Genomic DNA, 19,009 nt, shown 5'->3' with positions numbered 1-19,009 from the left:
AAAAAAAAAAAAAAAAAAAAAGACCTGAGCCATCATGACCAACCATGAACCTTACTTTAAAAGGAAAGGCAAGAAGGAGGTAAAAAAAATCTGTGGGAAAACAAATCTTGTGAATTTTGACTCCTTTCTGGGTGTCGTATTCCTTAGGTTCAGTGAATCCTATAGCCTAGATTTTTGAATATAGGGAGGTAGTAGTATGTATCTCTTTTGTTGTGTATAGTCTTTAGTTGAGTTTTCACATATGATTCCTTCTTGTAGGCGTTTTTTGCTGCCTGAGTACTTGCCTTATGCTGGGATTTTTCATGAACGTGGACAGCCTGGCTTGGCTACTCACTCTTCTGTAAACAGGGTTCTGGCAGGTAAGGAAATATGTCTTTGGATTTTGAAAATAAGAAGGCGCAGGGAGCCACATAAAGCTTCTCCCTCCCTTCCTTGTGTTGACATGACAGTGTCTTGGCATCTGGCTGAAAACTCTGTTTTGGGGTCTTATACTTAGTTTCTTACTTCAAAGCAGGAAATCCAGGATTCACAAAAGCTTTCTCTTTCCTATTTCCACTTCTTTCAGACCTGTTTTTTAAAAACAAAAAAAATTCTTTGTTGAAAACATTTGTTTCTTGATCCAGCAATTAAATTCTGGCTATGTTTTTAATTGAATGATAAAAGTGTCTTGTGCATGTTTCAGTTGGTGAGACACTTCACAAGCCAGATCTTGTGATTTAATTAGGAGCTTAATGCACACCTCTCCAACCTTTTGCTGCTGCCAGCACATGAGGTTCCGTGCACTGTGGAGTCTTCTGAGGAAGGAGGAATAGGAGAAACTCGTGGAGGTAGCTCAGAAATATCCATAGAACAGAAAATGGGCTGGGCAGGTTCTATTGAGGTAGTTTTATAATGGTTGAAGAGCTTAGTGACCAGTGTTTTTGACACTTGAGACATTATGTGTGCTCTTGTTTCTGGTCAGTCTCTGGAGAAAGAAAGCAAAATTCCCTTTTTTTGTTGACAAAAGTTTTTTCCTTATCACACTCTTTCTCCCCTCTTCCAATCTATACTGTCACATTATGATTTCTGTGTGCAAAGACATAAAAGGTATAAAAAAAATCACATTTAGAGGTATCTTTAGTAATTACCTTTATTAAAATTTCTTAAATGATATCTGTTTTGGAAAATGTGGACCATGTGGTTAAAGGCAGGGAGGGATCTGCTGAGGCAGAGGCACTATCAGGCTGTGGGAACCTTGCAGGCTTTATTTTATAATATGTAAGGAAGCTTCTGTGACCGCATCAAGGCCATGGGAAGCGTTATTTCCTAAGTAGTATATTTGACTCAGTATCACACCCCAGAAAAGCTAGAAACCTCAGTGGTTTCTCTGCTAAATACCAGAACTTCCTAGACACTATACCTTGGTGTACTGACTGCCTTGTCTGAGGAGAGCTCTGGCCCCAGTTTGTAAACCCCTACAGCACTGTGCTGCTCCTTGCCACTTCCATGTGGTTTGACTGAAGGCATGTGAAAGCTCCTTGCTGACAGATAATCACTTGCTGCCAGGCAGTGCTACAGAGTTCTTCTCCACCCTTCTTTGTTCTAGACATCTGCCTCTACCACCCCACACAGCACCTCCTGCTCCTCTACTGCTGGCAAATCTCTGTTTCCTTGGCATTTAGCTTTGTTGGAACAGCTGTACATTGTCTTTTTTCCTCCTTTCCTCCTATAACTCTTTACCTCCCTTTTCTATTCCCTACTTCATGTCCCATTGTCTGACTTCTAATGGCCTAATTTCACTTACAGATACCTTTGGATATAGGGGCTGTGTTCAGCAGACAGTTGATTACAGATGGAAAATCTACTGAGAAAATCTGTCTAGCAAAGGATGCAAAATGCCACTAAGAAAAAGAAATGTAAACTCCCTAGACCTCACTCTTAAGTTAGATTATCATATGGTTTCCATTCACAATTAAACCAATTCCTTCTATTTTTTTCGAGGTGCATATTATAGAGTGCTTATTTCTTAAAAGCCTCCATAGTATGTGAGTATTTTTATGTCCCTCTAGATCAGTGGTTCTCAACCTTCCTAATGCTGCGACCCTTTAATACAGTTCCTGTGGGTCGCCACCCACAGGTGGAGAACTGCTGCTCTAGATTCTGTTGGTAGTTATATTATTTGTTTTCTTCTCTTGAGAAAATTTCCAATAATAATAATAGCAACAAAAAAGCCTACCATTTATTGAGCATTTGCTATGTGCTAGGGAGTATTGTGAAGTGTTTTACACATTTCTGTCTTGCAATAATCCTATGAGATAGGTGCTGTTAGCTAATTAGCAGTGGAAGAACCTGGAGCCCAGGGGCTAACTACCCAGAGTGATGCAGCTGGGAAGGAAAAGCGCTTGACCTGAGTCCAGCTGCTGGACTCCAGAGCTTGCACTCTAACCTATCTTCTAATCTGCTTCTCCATGGTTGTTTTGATGGACAAAGCATCAAAATATCATTCTTTTTCCAGGACCTTACTCTAGAAGAGGGAATGAGTTCCCAAGGAACTTTGTTGACCTTCAGCATTTTTCTTAAATGTTTTAATTCCTCTATTTTATGTGGTTACTGGACATAGCTTTTTATACCTAATGGTGCTTGCTAAGGAAAATCTTGTTATGTAACAGCCTTTTCCCCAAGTGTGCTTGCCCTCCTGGATACAGATGTTTTGCTTTTTATTAAACTTACTTGTGATCATGTAATGGGGCTGCTATAATATAGCTTTCAGAGGGAAAGAGAAATTGGCCTTTTAGCAGTAAGCACTACTTATTTTCCTGGAAAGGTACTTTGTCTTGTATGATTGGAATGAGATTGTAATGGCCCCAGAGCAGTTACATTCAGCAAATATTTATTCAGCAGCTCTTAGGTGCCAGGCACTGTCCTAGTCTACCAGAGTGAGTAAGATAGACAGGATCCCTTCCCTCCTGCAGCTCACAGTTTAGGTGGTTGGCTGTATTTCAGTCTTGCCATTTAGTTCTTAGCTGTAAATGTTAAGTGGAACCTTTATATGGTAAATGGCTTTTTGTAGGGGTGATACTTGGAAAATTGGCAGCCCTGGAACCTGCAGTTTTAGATGTGACCAGTACTGGCACATGAATCTCCAGTGGACCCTACCCAGTACCATTCAGAGTTATAACAAAAATGGATATGCAGAAAATCGAGATCTATTCTGTTTTTTCCCCACAAGGGCCTTAAAGAGTAATAACAGAAAATAGAAGCTACTACAGAGAAGTGTTTTGATAGTCTGTTAATCTTTATCTCTTCTCCCTTGGTGCTATCTCCACAGTTCTGTAGGATCCTGGTGGCCTCCAACCAGTCATGAACTCAGGGCATGCCCCATCTTCAGCAACACAAATGCTAGACTCATACTTAAAGAGATATAAACAAATTTAAAGGTACAGCAACTCTACCAGCTATATTTTTTAGGGGGAACCCACAAAAATCTGGGAGTTCCCTCTGTTGACATGTTAGGAGATATCTCTAGTTCTATGTAGTAACAGCAACTGAAGTGAAGCTAATGATTGCGTATTAAGGGCCCGGTTCTGTCCTAAGTACTTTTTTGTTTGTTTGTTTTGAGATAGAGTCTCACTGTATTGCTTTCAGTAGAGTGCTATGGCGTCATAGCTCACAGCAACCTCAAACTCTTGGGCTTAAACGATTCTCTTGCCTCAGCCTCCCAAGTACTTGGGACTACCGGTGCCTGTCACAATGCCCGGCTATTGTTTTTACAGTTGTCATCATTGTTTAGCAGGTCCAGGCCAGGCTTGAACCCTTGAGCCTCAGTGTATGTGGCTGGCGCTGTAACCACTGTGCAACGGGCACCGAGCACCTAAATACTTTTTTATGCATTATCTCCTTTAATCATTGTGACAACCCTGTAAGGTAGGTGATAGCGTTTACATTTTGCCAGGCTGAAAATAGGCCCAGAGAAGTTATTTCACTTTCCTAGTCTACCACTGTGAGAAACCAACCTAGAACTTTAAAGTAGATCTTCCTGACTCATAAGACCTCTGTTCTATCTACTGTGCCATGTTTTGCTTGAGTTTAAGTAGGATCTGCCAAAAGGTTCTTAAGCTTATGATATTTTTCTGCATGTTTGAGGCCTCATAAAAATGAAGTGAGAAGATCTGGCATTTGACAGCCTCCTGGTAATTACTGGAAGAACAAAAAAACTTCTGAGAGATAGGGACCTGGGTTATGTAGGGTATTAGTTATCTGTCCTGCATAATCTTTTTGACTTTCGTCCTAATGAGCATCTGCTTCCAGCAGATGTGGGCCTGATGTACTTAATTTACTATTTTGATTAAAATCAATGGGAAGTGTCAGAATTTTCTTGCTCCTAGCCGCAAGTCATTGGGGCCTGGTCGAGTGCCTTGGGCGAGAAATGGCTTTGTGCCCAGTTCTCCTGTTTTAATTTCTCTTATGATTTCTTCTTTGACCCATTAATTGTTTAGGAGTATATTGTTCAATTTTCATGTTTGTGAGTTTTCCAAATTCCCTTCTGTTGTCAATTTCTTCCTGAGTTTCACTCTGCCTAAGAATGCACTTTGTATGATTTCAATTACTTTAAATTTACTGGATCTTGGCTCGGCGCCTATGGCTCAAGTGGCTAAGGTGTTAGCCACATACACCTAAGGTGGTGGGTTCGAATCCAGCCTGGCCTGCCAAACAACAATGATGGCTGCAACCAAAAAGTAGCCAGGCGTTGTGGCGGGCGCCTGTAGTCCCAGCTACTTGGGAGGCGGAGGCAGGAGACTTGCTTGAGCCCAGGAGTTGGAGGTTGCTATGAGCTGTGATGCCACAGCACTCTACTCAGGGCGACAGCTTGAGGCTCTGTCTCAAAAAAAAAAAAATTTTTTACTGGATCTTAAGTTAAGCATATGGGCTTAACAGAGAATGTTATCTGTGTGCTTAAGAATATGTATTATTGTTGGGTTGAGGGTTATGTAGGTGTCAGTTTGGTCTACTTGGTCGATAGTGTTAAGTTTTGTATATCCCTCTGATTTTCTGTCTAGTCATTCAGTGTATCACTGAGAGTAGGATATTGAAATCTCTAGCTTTTGTTGCTGAATTCTGTATTTCTCTCTTCAGTTTTTTTTTTTTTTTGAGACAGAGTCTGACCATGTTGCCCTCAGTAGAGTGCTGTGGCATCACAGCTCACAGCACCCTCCAACTCTTGGGCTTAAGAGATTCTCTTGCCTCAGCCTTCCAAGTAGCTGGGACTACAGGCACCCACTACAACACCTGAATATTTCTGTTGTTGTTGCAGTTGTCATTGTTGTTTTAGCTGGCTTGGGCCGGTTCGAACCCGCCAGCCTTGGTGTATGTGGCTGGCACTGTAAGCACTGCGCTATGAGTGCCAAGCCCAGTTTTTGTTTTTGTTTTTTTAAGACAGTCTCGCTTTTATGTCAGCTGGAGTGCAATGGTTTTATCATGGCTTTCAGCAACCTCAAACTCCTGAGCTCGGGTATTCCTCTTGCCTCTGCCTCAGGAGTAGCTGGAACTACAGGCAAGTAGTAGAGATGGAGTCTTCTCTTGCTCAGGCTGGTCTTAAACTCCTGAGTTCAAGTGATCCACCTGCCTTGGCCTCCCATAGTGCTAGGATTATAGGTGTGAGCCACTGTACCTGGTCTTCCCTTCAGTCTTGTCACTTTTTTATTCATATAGTTTGGGACTTTGTCATTAGGTGCACATATATCTATGATTAGTATATCTCCCTAATAAAATAACTCTTTTATCACTACCAAATGATAGCTTCTGTCGGTAGTAATATTTTTATCCTATTAAAGTCAATTTTTTTCTTATCCTAGTATAGCTACTCAAGCTCTTTTATGGTAAAAGATGTAATCAGCATAATCTATCTTTTTCCATTTCTTTACTTTCAGTCTAGTTAGATCTTTGACTCAGAAGTGTACATCTTACAGAAAGTGTATAGCTAGATCTTGTTTTTATGCAGCCCAGTAATTTCTGCCTTTTGATTATATTACTTAGTCTTATCATATTTCATGTTATTGATATAGTTGGGTTTTTATATTTTCTGTATTTCTTTCTTTTTGCAGTTTTTTGCTGGGGCTGGGTTTGAACTCGCCACCCTGGTATATGGGGCCGGCACCCTACTCCTTTGAGCCACAGGTGCCACCCTATTTTCTGTATTTCTAATGTCTTTTTATTCCTCTGCTCCTCCTTTACTGAATTAATTTATATTAAATGGATATCATTTAATGTATCATTTTAATTCCTTTATTGAAGGACTTTAATTCCTTTATTTTTGAACATTTTTTATCAGAATTTATTCAGGTTTATACAGACTTGATTCTGGTAAAATACAGAAACTTTGTTACACTATAACTCCATTCCCTTCCACCTTCTTTGGGCAATTGTATATATTACATCTATTTATAGTACAAACCCAACAATATAGTGTTAATTTACTATTTTTATATAATCTTAGGTCTCAGGCATCCTTGTTTGTTGCCTGGTGTGGGAAAGATAGAGCTATACAAGAACTTACTTCTCTTTGACTTGTTAATTTCATTTTTGGTTGTCCTTTTTCCTCTTTCTCTCAAAAGTACCAGTTCTCTTGGGCAGTGCCCATTGCTCAGTGGTTAGGGCACTGGCCATATATACCTAGGCTGGTGGGTTCGAACCTGTTCCGGGCCAGCTAAAGAACGACGACAACTGCAACAACAACAACAAAATTAGCTGGGCATTGTGGCAGGCGCCTGTAGTCCCAGCTACTTGGGAGGCTGAGGCAAGAGAATCAATCACTTAAGCCCAAGAGTTTGAGGTTGCTGTGCTGTGACACCACAACACTCTACCCAGGGCAACAGCTTGAAATTCTGTCTCAAGAAAAAAAAAACAAAAAAACAAAAAACTCTCTCTCTTAGATGTTGTCCACTTCCCTGGTTCCTTAGGGAATAACTTTTAGGGGAGGCCTTTCTGGTCTAGTTTGGCCACCTGGGGTGGGTAGACATCTGGAGCCTCAGACTTGCTGACTTTTAGGAATTAGTCTGATTTTCCCACCTGATAGCAGAGCTATCTAATACAACAAATTGTTTAACATAGCGGATCTTCATTTGAATTGCCAAATCTTGGGAAAGATGAGTAACTATGAATATAGTTGAGCACCATCATTATATTAAATGAGTATGAACAGAAATGAATAATAATTGTTGTGTTGACCCTTTATCTCTTTTATCTCCCTTTATCGTTCTTCTCTGTACCCATCTGGTACTCAGTGGCCAGGCAAATAAAGTGAGTGGCACATTCCAACTCAACATCAATTAAGATGTTGAGTTGGAATAAACTCCAGATAAATGGACAATTAGTGGTGGTGGTACTAGCTAGTGCTGCTTTAATAATTAACTCAATTACCTTTCATTCTGCTCCAGTGATGAAAGTGAAGGGATAAAGTGCTGGCTTGGTTGCCTGGGAAACAGAGAAGTAAATGCAGTACTCCTCCCAGAGAGCCAGCCTTTCCTATTGCTTTCTAGCCCCCAAGGCCTTTTACTTATTTGGTGTCCACCAATCACTGGAATATTCATGTCCTCTCTGCCTCAGACCTTTATGATATCTCCTCATACCACTAATGAGAGTTACGGTTATTGAGAACCTGTCCCAACTGCTAAACTGAAATTGCTGTACTTCATCAGTCTTTACTAGTGATAAATATTGGGCCTCGTATATGTATTGTCCTATTTCTTTTATATGTGATTAGGTTTTCTTGTGCCTCTGTCTCTCTTTCCCACAGGAAATTTCCTCTTGATTTGTCCCCACTGATGCTCTGAGTGCCCCCCCGCCCCATTTCTATACTGTCACTTTTTCTTTCTTTTTTCTTAAAGCTGGCCCGGGCTGAGTTTGAACCCACTAGCCTCGGTGCTATGGGTGCTGAGCCTGTACTTTCACTTTTTATATAACTTTTTTTTTTTTTTTAAGAGACAGTCTCACTTTGTCACCCTTGGTAGAGTGCCATGGCATCACAGCTCACAGCAACCTCCAGCTGTTGGGCTTGTGTGATTCTCTTGCCTCAGCCTTCCTAGTAGCTGGGATTATAGGCGCCCACCACAATGCCCAGCTTTTTTTGTTTTTGGTGCAGTTTGGCCAGGGTCGGGTCTGAACCTGCCGCCCTTGGTAGCCCCACTCACTGAGCCACAGGTGCCACCCTTTACATAGCTTTTTTTTTTTTTAAAGACAGAGTCTTACTGTGTTGCCCTTGGTAGAATGCTGTGGCATGACAGCTCACAGCAACCTTAGAGTTTTGGGCATAAGCGATTTTCTTGCCTCAGCCTCCCAAATAGCTGGGACACAGGCACCCATCACACCACCTGGCTATTTTTTGGTTGTAGTTGTCATTGTTGTTTGGCAGTCCCGGGCTAGGTTCAAACCCAACAGTTCCAGTGTATGTGGCTGATGCCCTAGCCCCTGAGCTACAGGCCCCAACCTTGTATATAGCACTTTTTAAATGCTTAGCATTTTCCAGGGCACTGTTACCAGAGAATTAAATGTTTTGCCCTCAGGGAGTTTGCAGTCTAGCTAGGGAGTGGCCTAATTTTACATATTTTGTTTTGGTCCTCCCACTAAAAATTTAATAATTCCCCTGGCACTTTATCTGCCAATTCTGATAGATTAGCTAAGACAGGTACAGCTTTGGATTTGGACTACAGACTTAATGTCTCTCAGTGCAGTTTGAAGAAGTTCTGAATGTGTCCTCATTTGAAGGCACTGTGTACTTTTGAGTGGGGCTATGAGCATGAGTGAGTGTGGCACAGGAAGGACAGCTGTCATTTGTATGGTATAGTCTTCCCAAGAGGCAGTGGGCCAAAATGTTCAAGAGGTGGGGCTTTAGACCCAAACTCTTTTAAGTTCAAATATTCGTTCTGCTACTTCCTAGCAGTGTAATCTTGGGTAATTTATTTTACCTCTTTGGGCCTCAGTTTCTTCGTCTGTAAGAATAGAATAGTAGTTAGCTCATAGAATTATACTGAAGATTAAATGAGTTAATATATATGAAACATTTAGAATAATGTTGTTTGGCACAAAATAAGTGTTAGTAGATATTGGCTATTATCATTCTATTTATATCATTTCTATTATAAATTTTTGAGGTCAGTGTGAGTTAAAATTATGCCAATCTCGTCCCTGATACAACCTTACTGATCTTTACTATGCTTCTGCCTTCCTCCCTAATAGAGAGCTCTTGTTGGGTCCTAAGCAGGGCTTTCTCCCATTTCTTATGGTCATTGAGTTGAGAAGACTAGGAGCTTGTGGTCTAGGCCAGCAGCAAATGCTAACCTGAGGGTCCCTGTGTTGATAGCTTCACAATCCAGTGTATCAGCTTTTGCCTGAAGCTAAAGGAATCAAGATGTTTGCATTTGAAAACTCTTCTGTCTGCACCAGTTCCTGTGCTGATGAAATAAGCATCTTGGCCAGGCACTGTGGCTCACCAGTCCTAACACTCTGGGAGACTGAGGTGAGTGGATCATTTGAGGTCATGCCTGAGCAAAAATGAGACCCCATTTCTACTAAAAATGAAAAAATGAGGCAAGAGGATCTGTTGAAATCAGGAGTTTGAGGTTGCTGTGAATTATGAAGCCATGGCACTGTGCCAAGGGCAACAAATAAAAAAAAGAAAGAAAGAAAGAAGCATCTACTCTGCAGACCAAGTACTTGTTAGTGTATACCAGTGTTTTTCAACCTTTTTTATCTCACGGCACACTTGAATCTATAGTCAAGCTTTCCACAGCTTGCTTAATTTATGGGGGTCAAAAAAGAATATACTTATTGTACTTTGAACTTCTTTTGAAAATAATTTAATCAATGATCTTGAAAAGTCTTTGTGGCACATGTAAGATCCTCTCACAGCTTGCCTGTGTACCGTGGGATGCCGGTTGAAAATCACTGCCATATAGCATGGCAACGTGGGATTCTCAAATTGTAGTTCCTGGACAATATTGCATCAGCATCAGCTAGGAAGTTGTCACAAATTCAAAATCTTAGACTCTTCTCCAGACCCACTGAATTAGAATCTCTGGTTGTGGGGCCCAAGAATTTGTATTTTAAAAAGTCTTTCAGGTGACCCTAGTGTACTATAAAACTTGACCGCCACTACTCTAGATAAACTCAGTAAGCTAGGAATATAGGCAGAAGCATGGGAAGAGATGGCTCGGCACCACATTCAGGGTTGTACACACCAGGAACTAAAGATATGTCTGTGCTTGTGAGCCCCTGGTATGTAATTCTTAGTCTAGAGCTATTAGTAATGAGGAAAAATGAATTAATTTGTAATTACCTACAAAGTGCTCAGCTAGCATATGAGCTATTTTGACTCAGTAAGGATTTATTGCACTTCTGTTGTTACATGGTACAGCATTAGTTATATGATAGCCCCCAGATGAACAAGACATGATCTTTGCTCTTTATATACTTGCCATCTACTGAGTAGCATTATGCTCATTAACAGCTGTAGTGTAGTAGGTATTACACTGAATGCTAAACAAACCGCTGTCTTTGAGAATCCGGAGAACTGTACAGCATGTCTGCAGCAGAAAATAGAAGACTCTTATCAGCTCTGTTAGGCATTTCATTCCCAGGAGAAATTGACCTATAATTTCTCTTCCAACCTTGTAACTAATTTCACATCTGTTCACCTTCCTTCGCTTAACAAAAAATCTTAATGTTGGCCAGGTACAGTGGGCTCACATGTGTAATCCTAGCACTCTGGAAGGACGAGGGGGGTGGATCGCTTGAGTTCAGGAGCTCCAGAACAGCCTGAGCAAGAGCGAGACCCTGTCTCTACTAAAAATAGAAAAACTCACAGGGCCTTGTGGCAGGAACCTATAGTCCCGGCTATTCAGGAGACTGAAGCAGGAGGATTGTTTGAGCCCAGGAGTTTGAGGTCGCTACGAGCTATGAGACCACAGCATTCTACCCAGGACAACAGAATGAGGCTCTGTCTCAAACAAAAAAAAAAAAGAAAAGAAAAGAAATCTTACTGTCAATGCCTCTGGATTGAGACCCTACTATTTACTTTTACTTTATATTCTCTGTGCTCTGGGGCTTCCCTAGACTTAGAGTGATCTCAGAGCTTATTCAGTCCTGTGGTTTCATGCTCCTTAGAATTACCCCTCCTTTTGAAGGTGCCAGCTAAAGATACCCTCTAATCTGCAATGACCCACTATAATACCAGAATCCTTTTACTTCTCTCTTCACTTATGATTGGTATGTGCTTTGACATGTTTTACAACCCCTCAGAACAAATGATACAATGTTCTAGAAATCTGGAGAGGAGATACAGGGAAAGAAAAGGCCCAGTGTGTGAGATCAAAGCCCATATTTTCCAGTGGAGGACAATCAACTAACTAACTAACTAACTTTCTTTCTTTCTTTTTATTTTTTGGAGACAAGAGTCTCACTTGTCGCCCTCTGTAGAGTGCCTTGGTATCGTAGCTCACAGCAACCTCAAATACTTGGGCTCAAACAATTCTCTTTTCTCAGCCTCCCCAGTAGCTAGGACTATAGGTGCCTGGTACAATGCCTGGCCACTTTTAGAGACAGGGGTCTTGCTCTTGCTCAGGCTGGTCTTAAACCTGTGAGCTCAAGAGATCCACCCATCTCGGCCTCCCAGAGTGCTAGGTGTGAGCCCACGACACCTGGACTCAAACTTTCTTTAGAATTAGAGATCCTCTATAAACCCAAGAAAGACTTGGAATAATCCATTTTGCTGTCTCATCTATTGCATGAGGTTTTACTTAAGTGAACTATGTGAATGCTGGGAGCTAATAACCCATGCTAACCTCACCTCCTTCTTCTTTCTAAGACCCAGAGCTCACATTAGCTTTTCTATTTTTCTTTTCCCGATCCCCAAGCAGCCTCATTTATTCTAGCCTGGCTGGAAATGCCAGGGGAGCTGGCAGATAGCACCCCTCACCCTTTCCACCAAAATGGAGCCAATCTGTGGGTGTTAATTCCTTTCTTTATCACCTGCTGATCCACAATGCCAGCTCTTCCCTTGGGTCCTTTTGTCACTTAGCTGGAAGAGCTAGCTTTGATATCTTGGTATAAGCCATGATACTGAAAGAGACTTTTGCAGGTGGATGACTAAGGACCTTTTGGAGTGTTGTTGAGATTCCCTGGGGGTGTTTCTTTGGGCCAGTTGTGGAATGTCACCCCAGAGCTAGACATTCATTCTGTAACCACTTACTCCATCCTATAAAGGTAGTTTCTGTGCTGTGGGGCTATTGAGGTTAATACCTGAGTTTATCATAAGCCCAGCTCACTCCAGCTATATTCCAGGAAGGAGGGTCCCATCTTCTTACTCTCTCAAGCTATGGGGCTTCCTGCTATCTTCAGGAGATTCCTGGCAAACAGACTCATGATTTTTACTCTGTGGCTCATGGCTGATAAAGGAGAAGCCAAAAATATTCTGTCTTAAAACAAAGAATTTAACTTGTCTGGTATACAAAGGAATAGAGGGAAAGCTGGACAGAAGGTACTTGTTGAAGTTCCTGTGGGAATAAAGGTTCTATATAAGGAAGAGGAATGTACAATAAATATATGAGAAAAGTATTTATTTTTATGAGTAAAACTGGCTAGACAGGTGAATTTTCTCCAAAATCTGCCATATTGACATATTGCCAATGGCTGCTTTTTACAATATTTGCTGATTTTCCCACAGCAAGAGTTCATAACTGTCTCTTTATTATGGTTTCTCTTGGACTAATAACATAAATGAAAGGAGTGACATGGAAATATCCACAGTAACTCCTACTTATTAGAGTGTTTTTACACCCAGGCAAATAGCTCTGAGACTGTCACAATTCTATAGTTACATTTAAAATTATCCCAAACATTGTCCTTCATACTGAACTGGCAAAAGAGTTGTAGAAAAACAGAATTTAGTAACTCAAGCTCAGATTTGGCCACAAGTAGATCATACTTGCAAAATGTGGTGGCTATGGAATATGTTATTTCCATATATTTCAAATGTGCTAAACAAAATAAGACAAATACCCCTAAGAACATTTATTGTATACCAAGTACTCTTCTGAACACTTCTCACATATTAGTTTACTTAATCATTACAACATTCTAGCAATATGTTATTAATACTTGTTTTTACAGATGAGGAAACTGAGGCTAAAGAGAGTTGGAGAAATTTGCCCAAAACCACAGCTGGCACTTGACAAAGTGGGAATTGGAACTAAGGCAATCCAGTTCTAAATTGGGACTTTTCAAACAGAAACCATTACAGAGTGTTGGTGATTTTTTTGTTGGTAGAAAAACAGGCTGAAATCTAAATCCGTGTTTAAGAGAAAAAAAGGTAATGTTAGCTCACAAGACTTCTACTGGGAAGGGGGCTGCAGATTGTGTTATATTCTTATTGCAACTCCTTTCCCCTAGAAAGGAAGCCCTGTAGAAGAATTATATTCCCAAACATGAATCCTCAAGAGGTAATTACACTGTTGCCATCCCATTGGGAAGGAGGCTGGGGCAGTGATTACATTCCAAAACAAAGCTGTTTGGGTATAATTGCACTGTGCTGCTCTTATCAGTCTGGGGAAGGCAGGCCTCTGGTCTCCATCCTCATTTGTTTTTGAGATGGAATCCGAATAGCATTCAATTAATAGTCAAGACCCAGGCACAGGGAAGTCAGCCAAAGGAGCCAACAAGACATTAGCTTGCTATTGGCATTTTCCTTCCTCTGAAGTTTTCCAGACCTTTAAAGTATCAGCAAATTTGGGGGAGGGGAGCCCATCTGGGAAACTGTATTTGGCTAATGAGGGTATAGAGACCCCTCTTTAGAAATTGTACCCCTCAATGGTCGTTATGCATAGCAGAGAGATGGTTGGGTGGCAGTGAAGTTTTCCTCTTCCATCAGCAGCTTTCACTCTATCAAAAGATAGTCCTTCTTTCAAATCTTTCTTTGAGACATCCAGCATACACACATACAACACACACGTTTATATGTTTATATTTATGTATGTATGCTGTAGTCGTGGGCTAAAAAGTCCCTCTCTGGCTCTAGTGAGATAATAAGGCTGACTTTAGTTAAATGTCAGCAATACTCTCTAGATCTGGACTAGAAGAAGAAATAAAACAAATTTAATTATTCTGTTTTATGATTCAGAGAAGAGAAAACTGCCAGTGACCTCTTAGGCATGCACTAGAGCAGAAACTGCCGGTGACCTCTTAGGCATTGCACTAGAGCAGAAACTGCCGGTGACCTCTTAGGCATTGCACTAGAGCAGAGAAGGAAAAGATGGATGTTACTGGAATGAAGGTTATATAGCCCTTAGAAATGGTGTAGCCTTTACTGTTACTTGTGTCAGTCAATTTTTACTGCCGAACAGACTACCCTAAAATGTAGTGGTTTAAGATAGCATTTATTTTTTTCTCACAATTTTGTGGGTCCAGTGTGTAGTTCATCTGGTCTGGGCCACTAGGCTGCTCTCTGTTTTCAGTTGATGGCTTGGTTGAACATGATGGTTTTGGATGGTACAGTAGGTAGAATAATGATTTGCCAAAGAGGTGCACATTCTAATGCCTGGAATCTGTAAATAATGTTACTTTATGTGATCACTATTTGTGTTATTCAGAGAGAAATGAATTTAGAAATGACATCCAAGTAAGAATATGGACCCTGGTTTTCTAGACAGCATTTCAGAGAAAGTACCTTTTCTCTTTCTCTGGATGTTTTCTGGATGTAACCCTCTATTTCTGTGTGCTGGAGGGTAAAAAGATGTGCAAAAGAGCTCTGTGGGTGGTTGCGCCCCTTGGGGCCAAATGTATTTCTGAGTAGGAGTAAGACTGACAGAATTAACTATGCAAGCACTTACTAATTGGCTGTAAGTGAACCTGTACCCATGGCATCATTTATAATCCACAGCTCCTTTAACAGAAGCAATTCAGAAGATAAGTTCTGAAAACTAAGGCAGAAGATCTTTGTGTGCCCAATTACTGTGGCACATTATGCTTATAGCAGTGGTTGGAAGAAGCTAGAATTCAGTTATTATTAAGTATAGGACTTAGCTATTGCTTGGCCTTTTTGATAAGATTGGCTAAAAACCATTTTATGGGCTCTAAATGTGAATGTGTAGATTGGACTTCAAGTCACATACAGACAAATAAGGTCTTCACTAGTCGTTCTTTTAGTACTTCCTTGATGTCCTTTCAGAGCCATCTCAGTGGCTAATGGGATGGGGGCTCTACTGTTGGTAAGCCCTGGATTTTGTCCCAGTTGCATTCAAAACAGTATTGCTTGTGTACAAGAAAGATGGATTCTTATTGTTGGAGATTTAACCTGGCTTTGACAAGAGCTTCATCATAAAGCTCTTTAGAGCCCTCAGTGTTTAGCCAAATTTCATCAAGTGATGATGAGACAGTTTAAAGTGTGTGGTGGGGTGGGATGGTGGAGGGGTTTCAGGCCTGTTTGCTGCCAGAAAGTGAAGTGGCATGCTCAGCTTAGCCTGGAAAGGGGGAAATGTAGTTTGCACTCCCAAGAGGGGATGTTGCAGTGGTGCATCAAGAGAAGTGCCGAGAGTGGAATTGTGCAGACTATAATCTAAAGAGGCAGAGATGCTCCCCGAAGAAAATGAGGCCTAATCTCTTATTGCTTGAGAAGAGTTAGGATTTGGGGTGATAAGATTTAGCCAATGTCCTTCCTTTCTTCTGCCTTTGCTACTTGGGTCCTTTTTACCTGCTACCTTTCCTTTTTATCTATTATGAATCTTAGCATTTCCTTTTTTGTTTTTAATTTATTTTATTTTTTATTTTTTCTGAGACAGAGTCTCACTTTGTCACCCTCGGTAGAGTGCTGTGGTGTCATAGCTCACAGCAACCTCAAACTCTTGGGCTCAAGTGATCCTCTTGCCTCAGCCTCCAAGTAGCTGGGATGACAGGTGCCCCCCAAAAAGCCCAGCTATTTTTAGAGACGGAGTCTTGGTCTTGCTCAGGCTAGTCTCAAACCCATGAGCTCAGGCAATCTACCTGCCTCAGCCTCCCAGAGTACGAGGATTAAAGGCGTGAGTTTATTTTATTTTTTATTTATTTAATTTTGGGGGGCCAGTTTTTGGCAGGGCTGGGTTTGAACCCACCATCTCTGGCATATTGGAACCAGTGCCCTAATCCTTTGAGCCACAGGCACTGCCCCTATTTTTTTGAGTCATAGTCTCACTCTGTCACTCTGGGTAGAGTGCCATGACGTCAGCCTAGCTCCCAGCAACCTCAAACTTCTGGGTTCAAGCCATCCTCTCCTGCCTTCTCGAGTAGCTGGGATTACAGGCGCCTTCCATGATGCCTGGCTAATTTTTCTATCGTTAGTAGAGATGGGGTCTGACTCTTGCTGAGGCTGGTCTTCAATTACTGAACTCAAATGATCCTCCCAACTTGGCCTCTCAAAGTGCTAGGATTACAGGCATGAGCCTCAGTGGCCAGCCAGAGTCTCCGCATTTAAACAGAATTTGAACTTGATTTTCTTCAAGTCAGAACCAATAGAGCTAGCATAGGAGCTAATTGAGAGCTTACAAAAGCCACAATGTGTTTCTTGGTGTAAATATTTTTATTGATTGTGTTGATATGAATTGACTAGGGAAAAGTGGTTAAAATTTATATAGCTTATTAAGTAAACTAATTATAGGTAAAAATATGTGAAAAGCTGAAGTAAGATGTTTCAAGCTATTTGATGGAAGTATTTCAGATTGCATGTGAAAACCCCACACTGTACCCCAGAAGTGCATTAATGTACATAGTTAACATTCAATAAAAATAAATAAATAAATAAATAAATAAAATAAAGATGTTTCAAGCTGCCAGTTTCTATACTCTCATGTTTTTGGTTGAGAGATGAGACCATAGGGACAACTTAGGAGCATGTGCTATGGAGCAGTTCTAGCTGTTGTAATCTGTGTCTTACCTAGGAACAATGTTAAGGTCCTGTGGGATAGAAGGAACAGCAGCACCATAGCACCACTGGTTGGCTTGAGAATCTTTTATTTTCTTCTCTCTTTTTTTTTTTTTTTTTTTTTGTTGCAGTTTGACCAGGGCCAGGTTGGAACCTGCCACCCTTGGTATATGGGGCCAGTGCCCTGCTCGCTAAGCCACAGGCACCACCCCCAAGAATTTTTTTTTTTTTCCTCAGAGTTTCACTTTGTTAATTTTAGCAGAGTGCTGTGATGTTATGGCTCACAGCAACCTCAAACTCCTAGGCTCAAGTAATTCACTTGCCCGAGCCTCCTGAGTAGCTGGGACTACAGGCACCCGCCACAACACTGAGCTATTTTTTAGAGACGAGGTCTCACTCTGGCTCAGGCTGATCTCAAACCTGTAAGCTCAGGTAATCCACCCGCCTCAGCCTCCCAGAGTGCTAGGATTATAAGTATGAGCCACTGCGCCCAGCTCTGGCTTGAGAATATTTAGAGGCCTCCCCACCACTGTCTTCCAAACCCTAAGCCACCCCTAAAACTATACCATTTAGGATTCAGGCATCCTCAAACTACGGCCCATGGGCCATATGCAGCCCGCCTAGGACATTTATCCAGCCTGCTGGGTTTTTTGCCACCACTGCCTGTCCTGCTTAGGAGCCAACTCTTCCTGGGGCCCGCAGTCTGGCCCTCTAACAGTCTGAGGGACAGTGAACTGGCCTCCTGTTTAAAAACTTTGAGGACCCCTAACTAGGTGAAAAACAGTGTTTGCTTTTTAAACACTGTTTGACCCTGAGACTTTTTTATAGATTTTTTTCCCCTGTTTGAGATGGGGGCTGGTCTTGGCTTTTTGGGCTGAAGCGATCACTGATAGAATTTTTGAGCTGCTATAGGGTGGAAGTAATTATAGAGGAATTCTACATAGAATTTGAGGATAATATGCTGACTGGCTATTTTTGCTCCTCACTTTCATGTATATGTTTTATCCCTTTATTCATTTCTGGGTACTCTGTGTTGTAGGTTTGGTTTGTGTGGGCTTTATTAGTCTTTGTTTTCAGCCAACAAGCAGAGCTCCTTACCTTTTCCTTTGTGTTCCCAGCATCTCTGCATTATGAGGGAGGGACTTTTTTCTGAATGGCTAATGCAGCTATGGAGAAGGACAGTTTTCTTTTCTGACACCTGGATAAAAGAGTTTAGAAATCCTGGAGAAAATAATCCTAGTCTTGGTATTTCAAGGGTATCCTTTATTTCAAGCTGTCTGCTTTCTTTGCCCTTCTTTGTTTTGAATGCCACGTTTTCCTGTGGAACAGATCTGAGACTTAAATGTAAAAGGGAAAAGGCAAAAGGCAAAATGCAAAAGGCGTGTGGTCAGAAACTCTGGAATTCTTATGTCAAGAGCTAAGCCATGTTGATTGCAAGTTGACTATTTGACATTTTACAATGTTATATGACTCATAACTTTTGTGTGGGGAGCATAACTAAAACAAATTATCCAGCTGGGAATGGCCTTGGGGCACTGTGTCTAGAGGAAAGTGCTGGAATTTTGAGTCCTTAGGCCATCTAATTTTGACAAATTGAATTATCCTCAGGGCTCCTCTTAAAATCTTCCCATCTTCCTTTTTTTTTTTTTAATGCAGTTTTTTGGCTGGGGCTGGGTTTGAACCCGCCACCTCTGGCATATGGGGCCGGCGCCCTACTCCTTTGAGCCACAGGCGCCACCCCCATCTTCTTTTTTCATTGGGCAGTCTGATGGGGGCGGGTGTGCACGCGCGCGCACCCACACACAGACACAGACACAGAAATAGACTCAATCAAAGAATATATTGAACTACTACAGTTAGGATTAAGGTCCAATCTACCTCCCAATAGAGTTAATGTAGGAGCTAATTGAGAGCTTACAAAACCCACAAAATGTTTCTTGGCCTAAATATTTTTATAATAAGTATATGCCTGTCTATTTCTTTTTCAACCTAGAACCGGAACATTAAATTGTTGAATATTTTGCTTGTTTTCTCCTTTGGCTTTGATGTTCTTTTTTTTTTTTTTTTTTTTTTTGAGATGGAGCCTCAAGC

The 19,009-nt window shown here is 41.3% G+C and overlaps 1 protein-coding gene across 1 annotated transcript in view; it reads left to right on the top strand.

The window, feature by feature from the left end:
- AMBRA1 (autophagy and beclin 1 regulator 1) overlaps positions 1-19,009 on the top strand; it is a 239,126-nt gene that overhangs the window by 118,653 nt on the left and 101,464 nt on the right. The window contains 1 exon segment of the mRNA XM_012803007.2: positions 259-359. Coding sequence (XP_012658461.1) covers positions 259-359 — 101 coding nt within the window.

The sequence above is a fragment of the Otolemur garnettii genome, unplaced genomic scaffold (genome assembly GCF_000181295.1).
Source record: "Otolemur garnettii isolate 467f Iridium unplaced genomic scaffold, OtoGar3 scaffold00001, whole genome shotgun sequence".
Taxonomy (NCBI): domain Eukaryota; kingdom Metazoa; phylum Chordata; class Mammalia; order Primates; family Galagidae; genus Otolemur; species Otolemur garnettii.
Note: the sequence above shows the minus strand (reverse complement) of the source record. Positions and strands in the feature narration are given on the sequence as shown.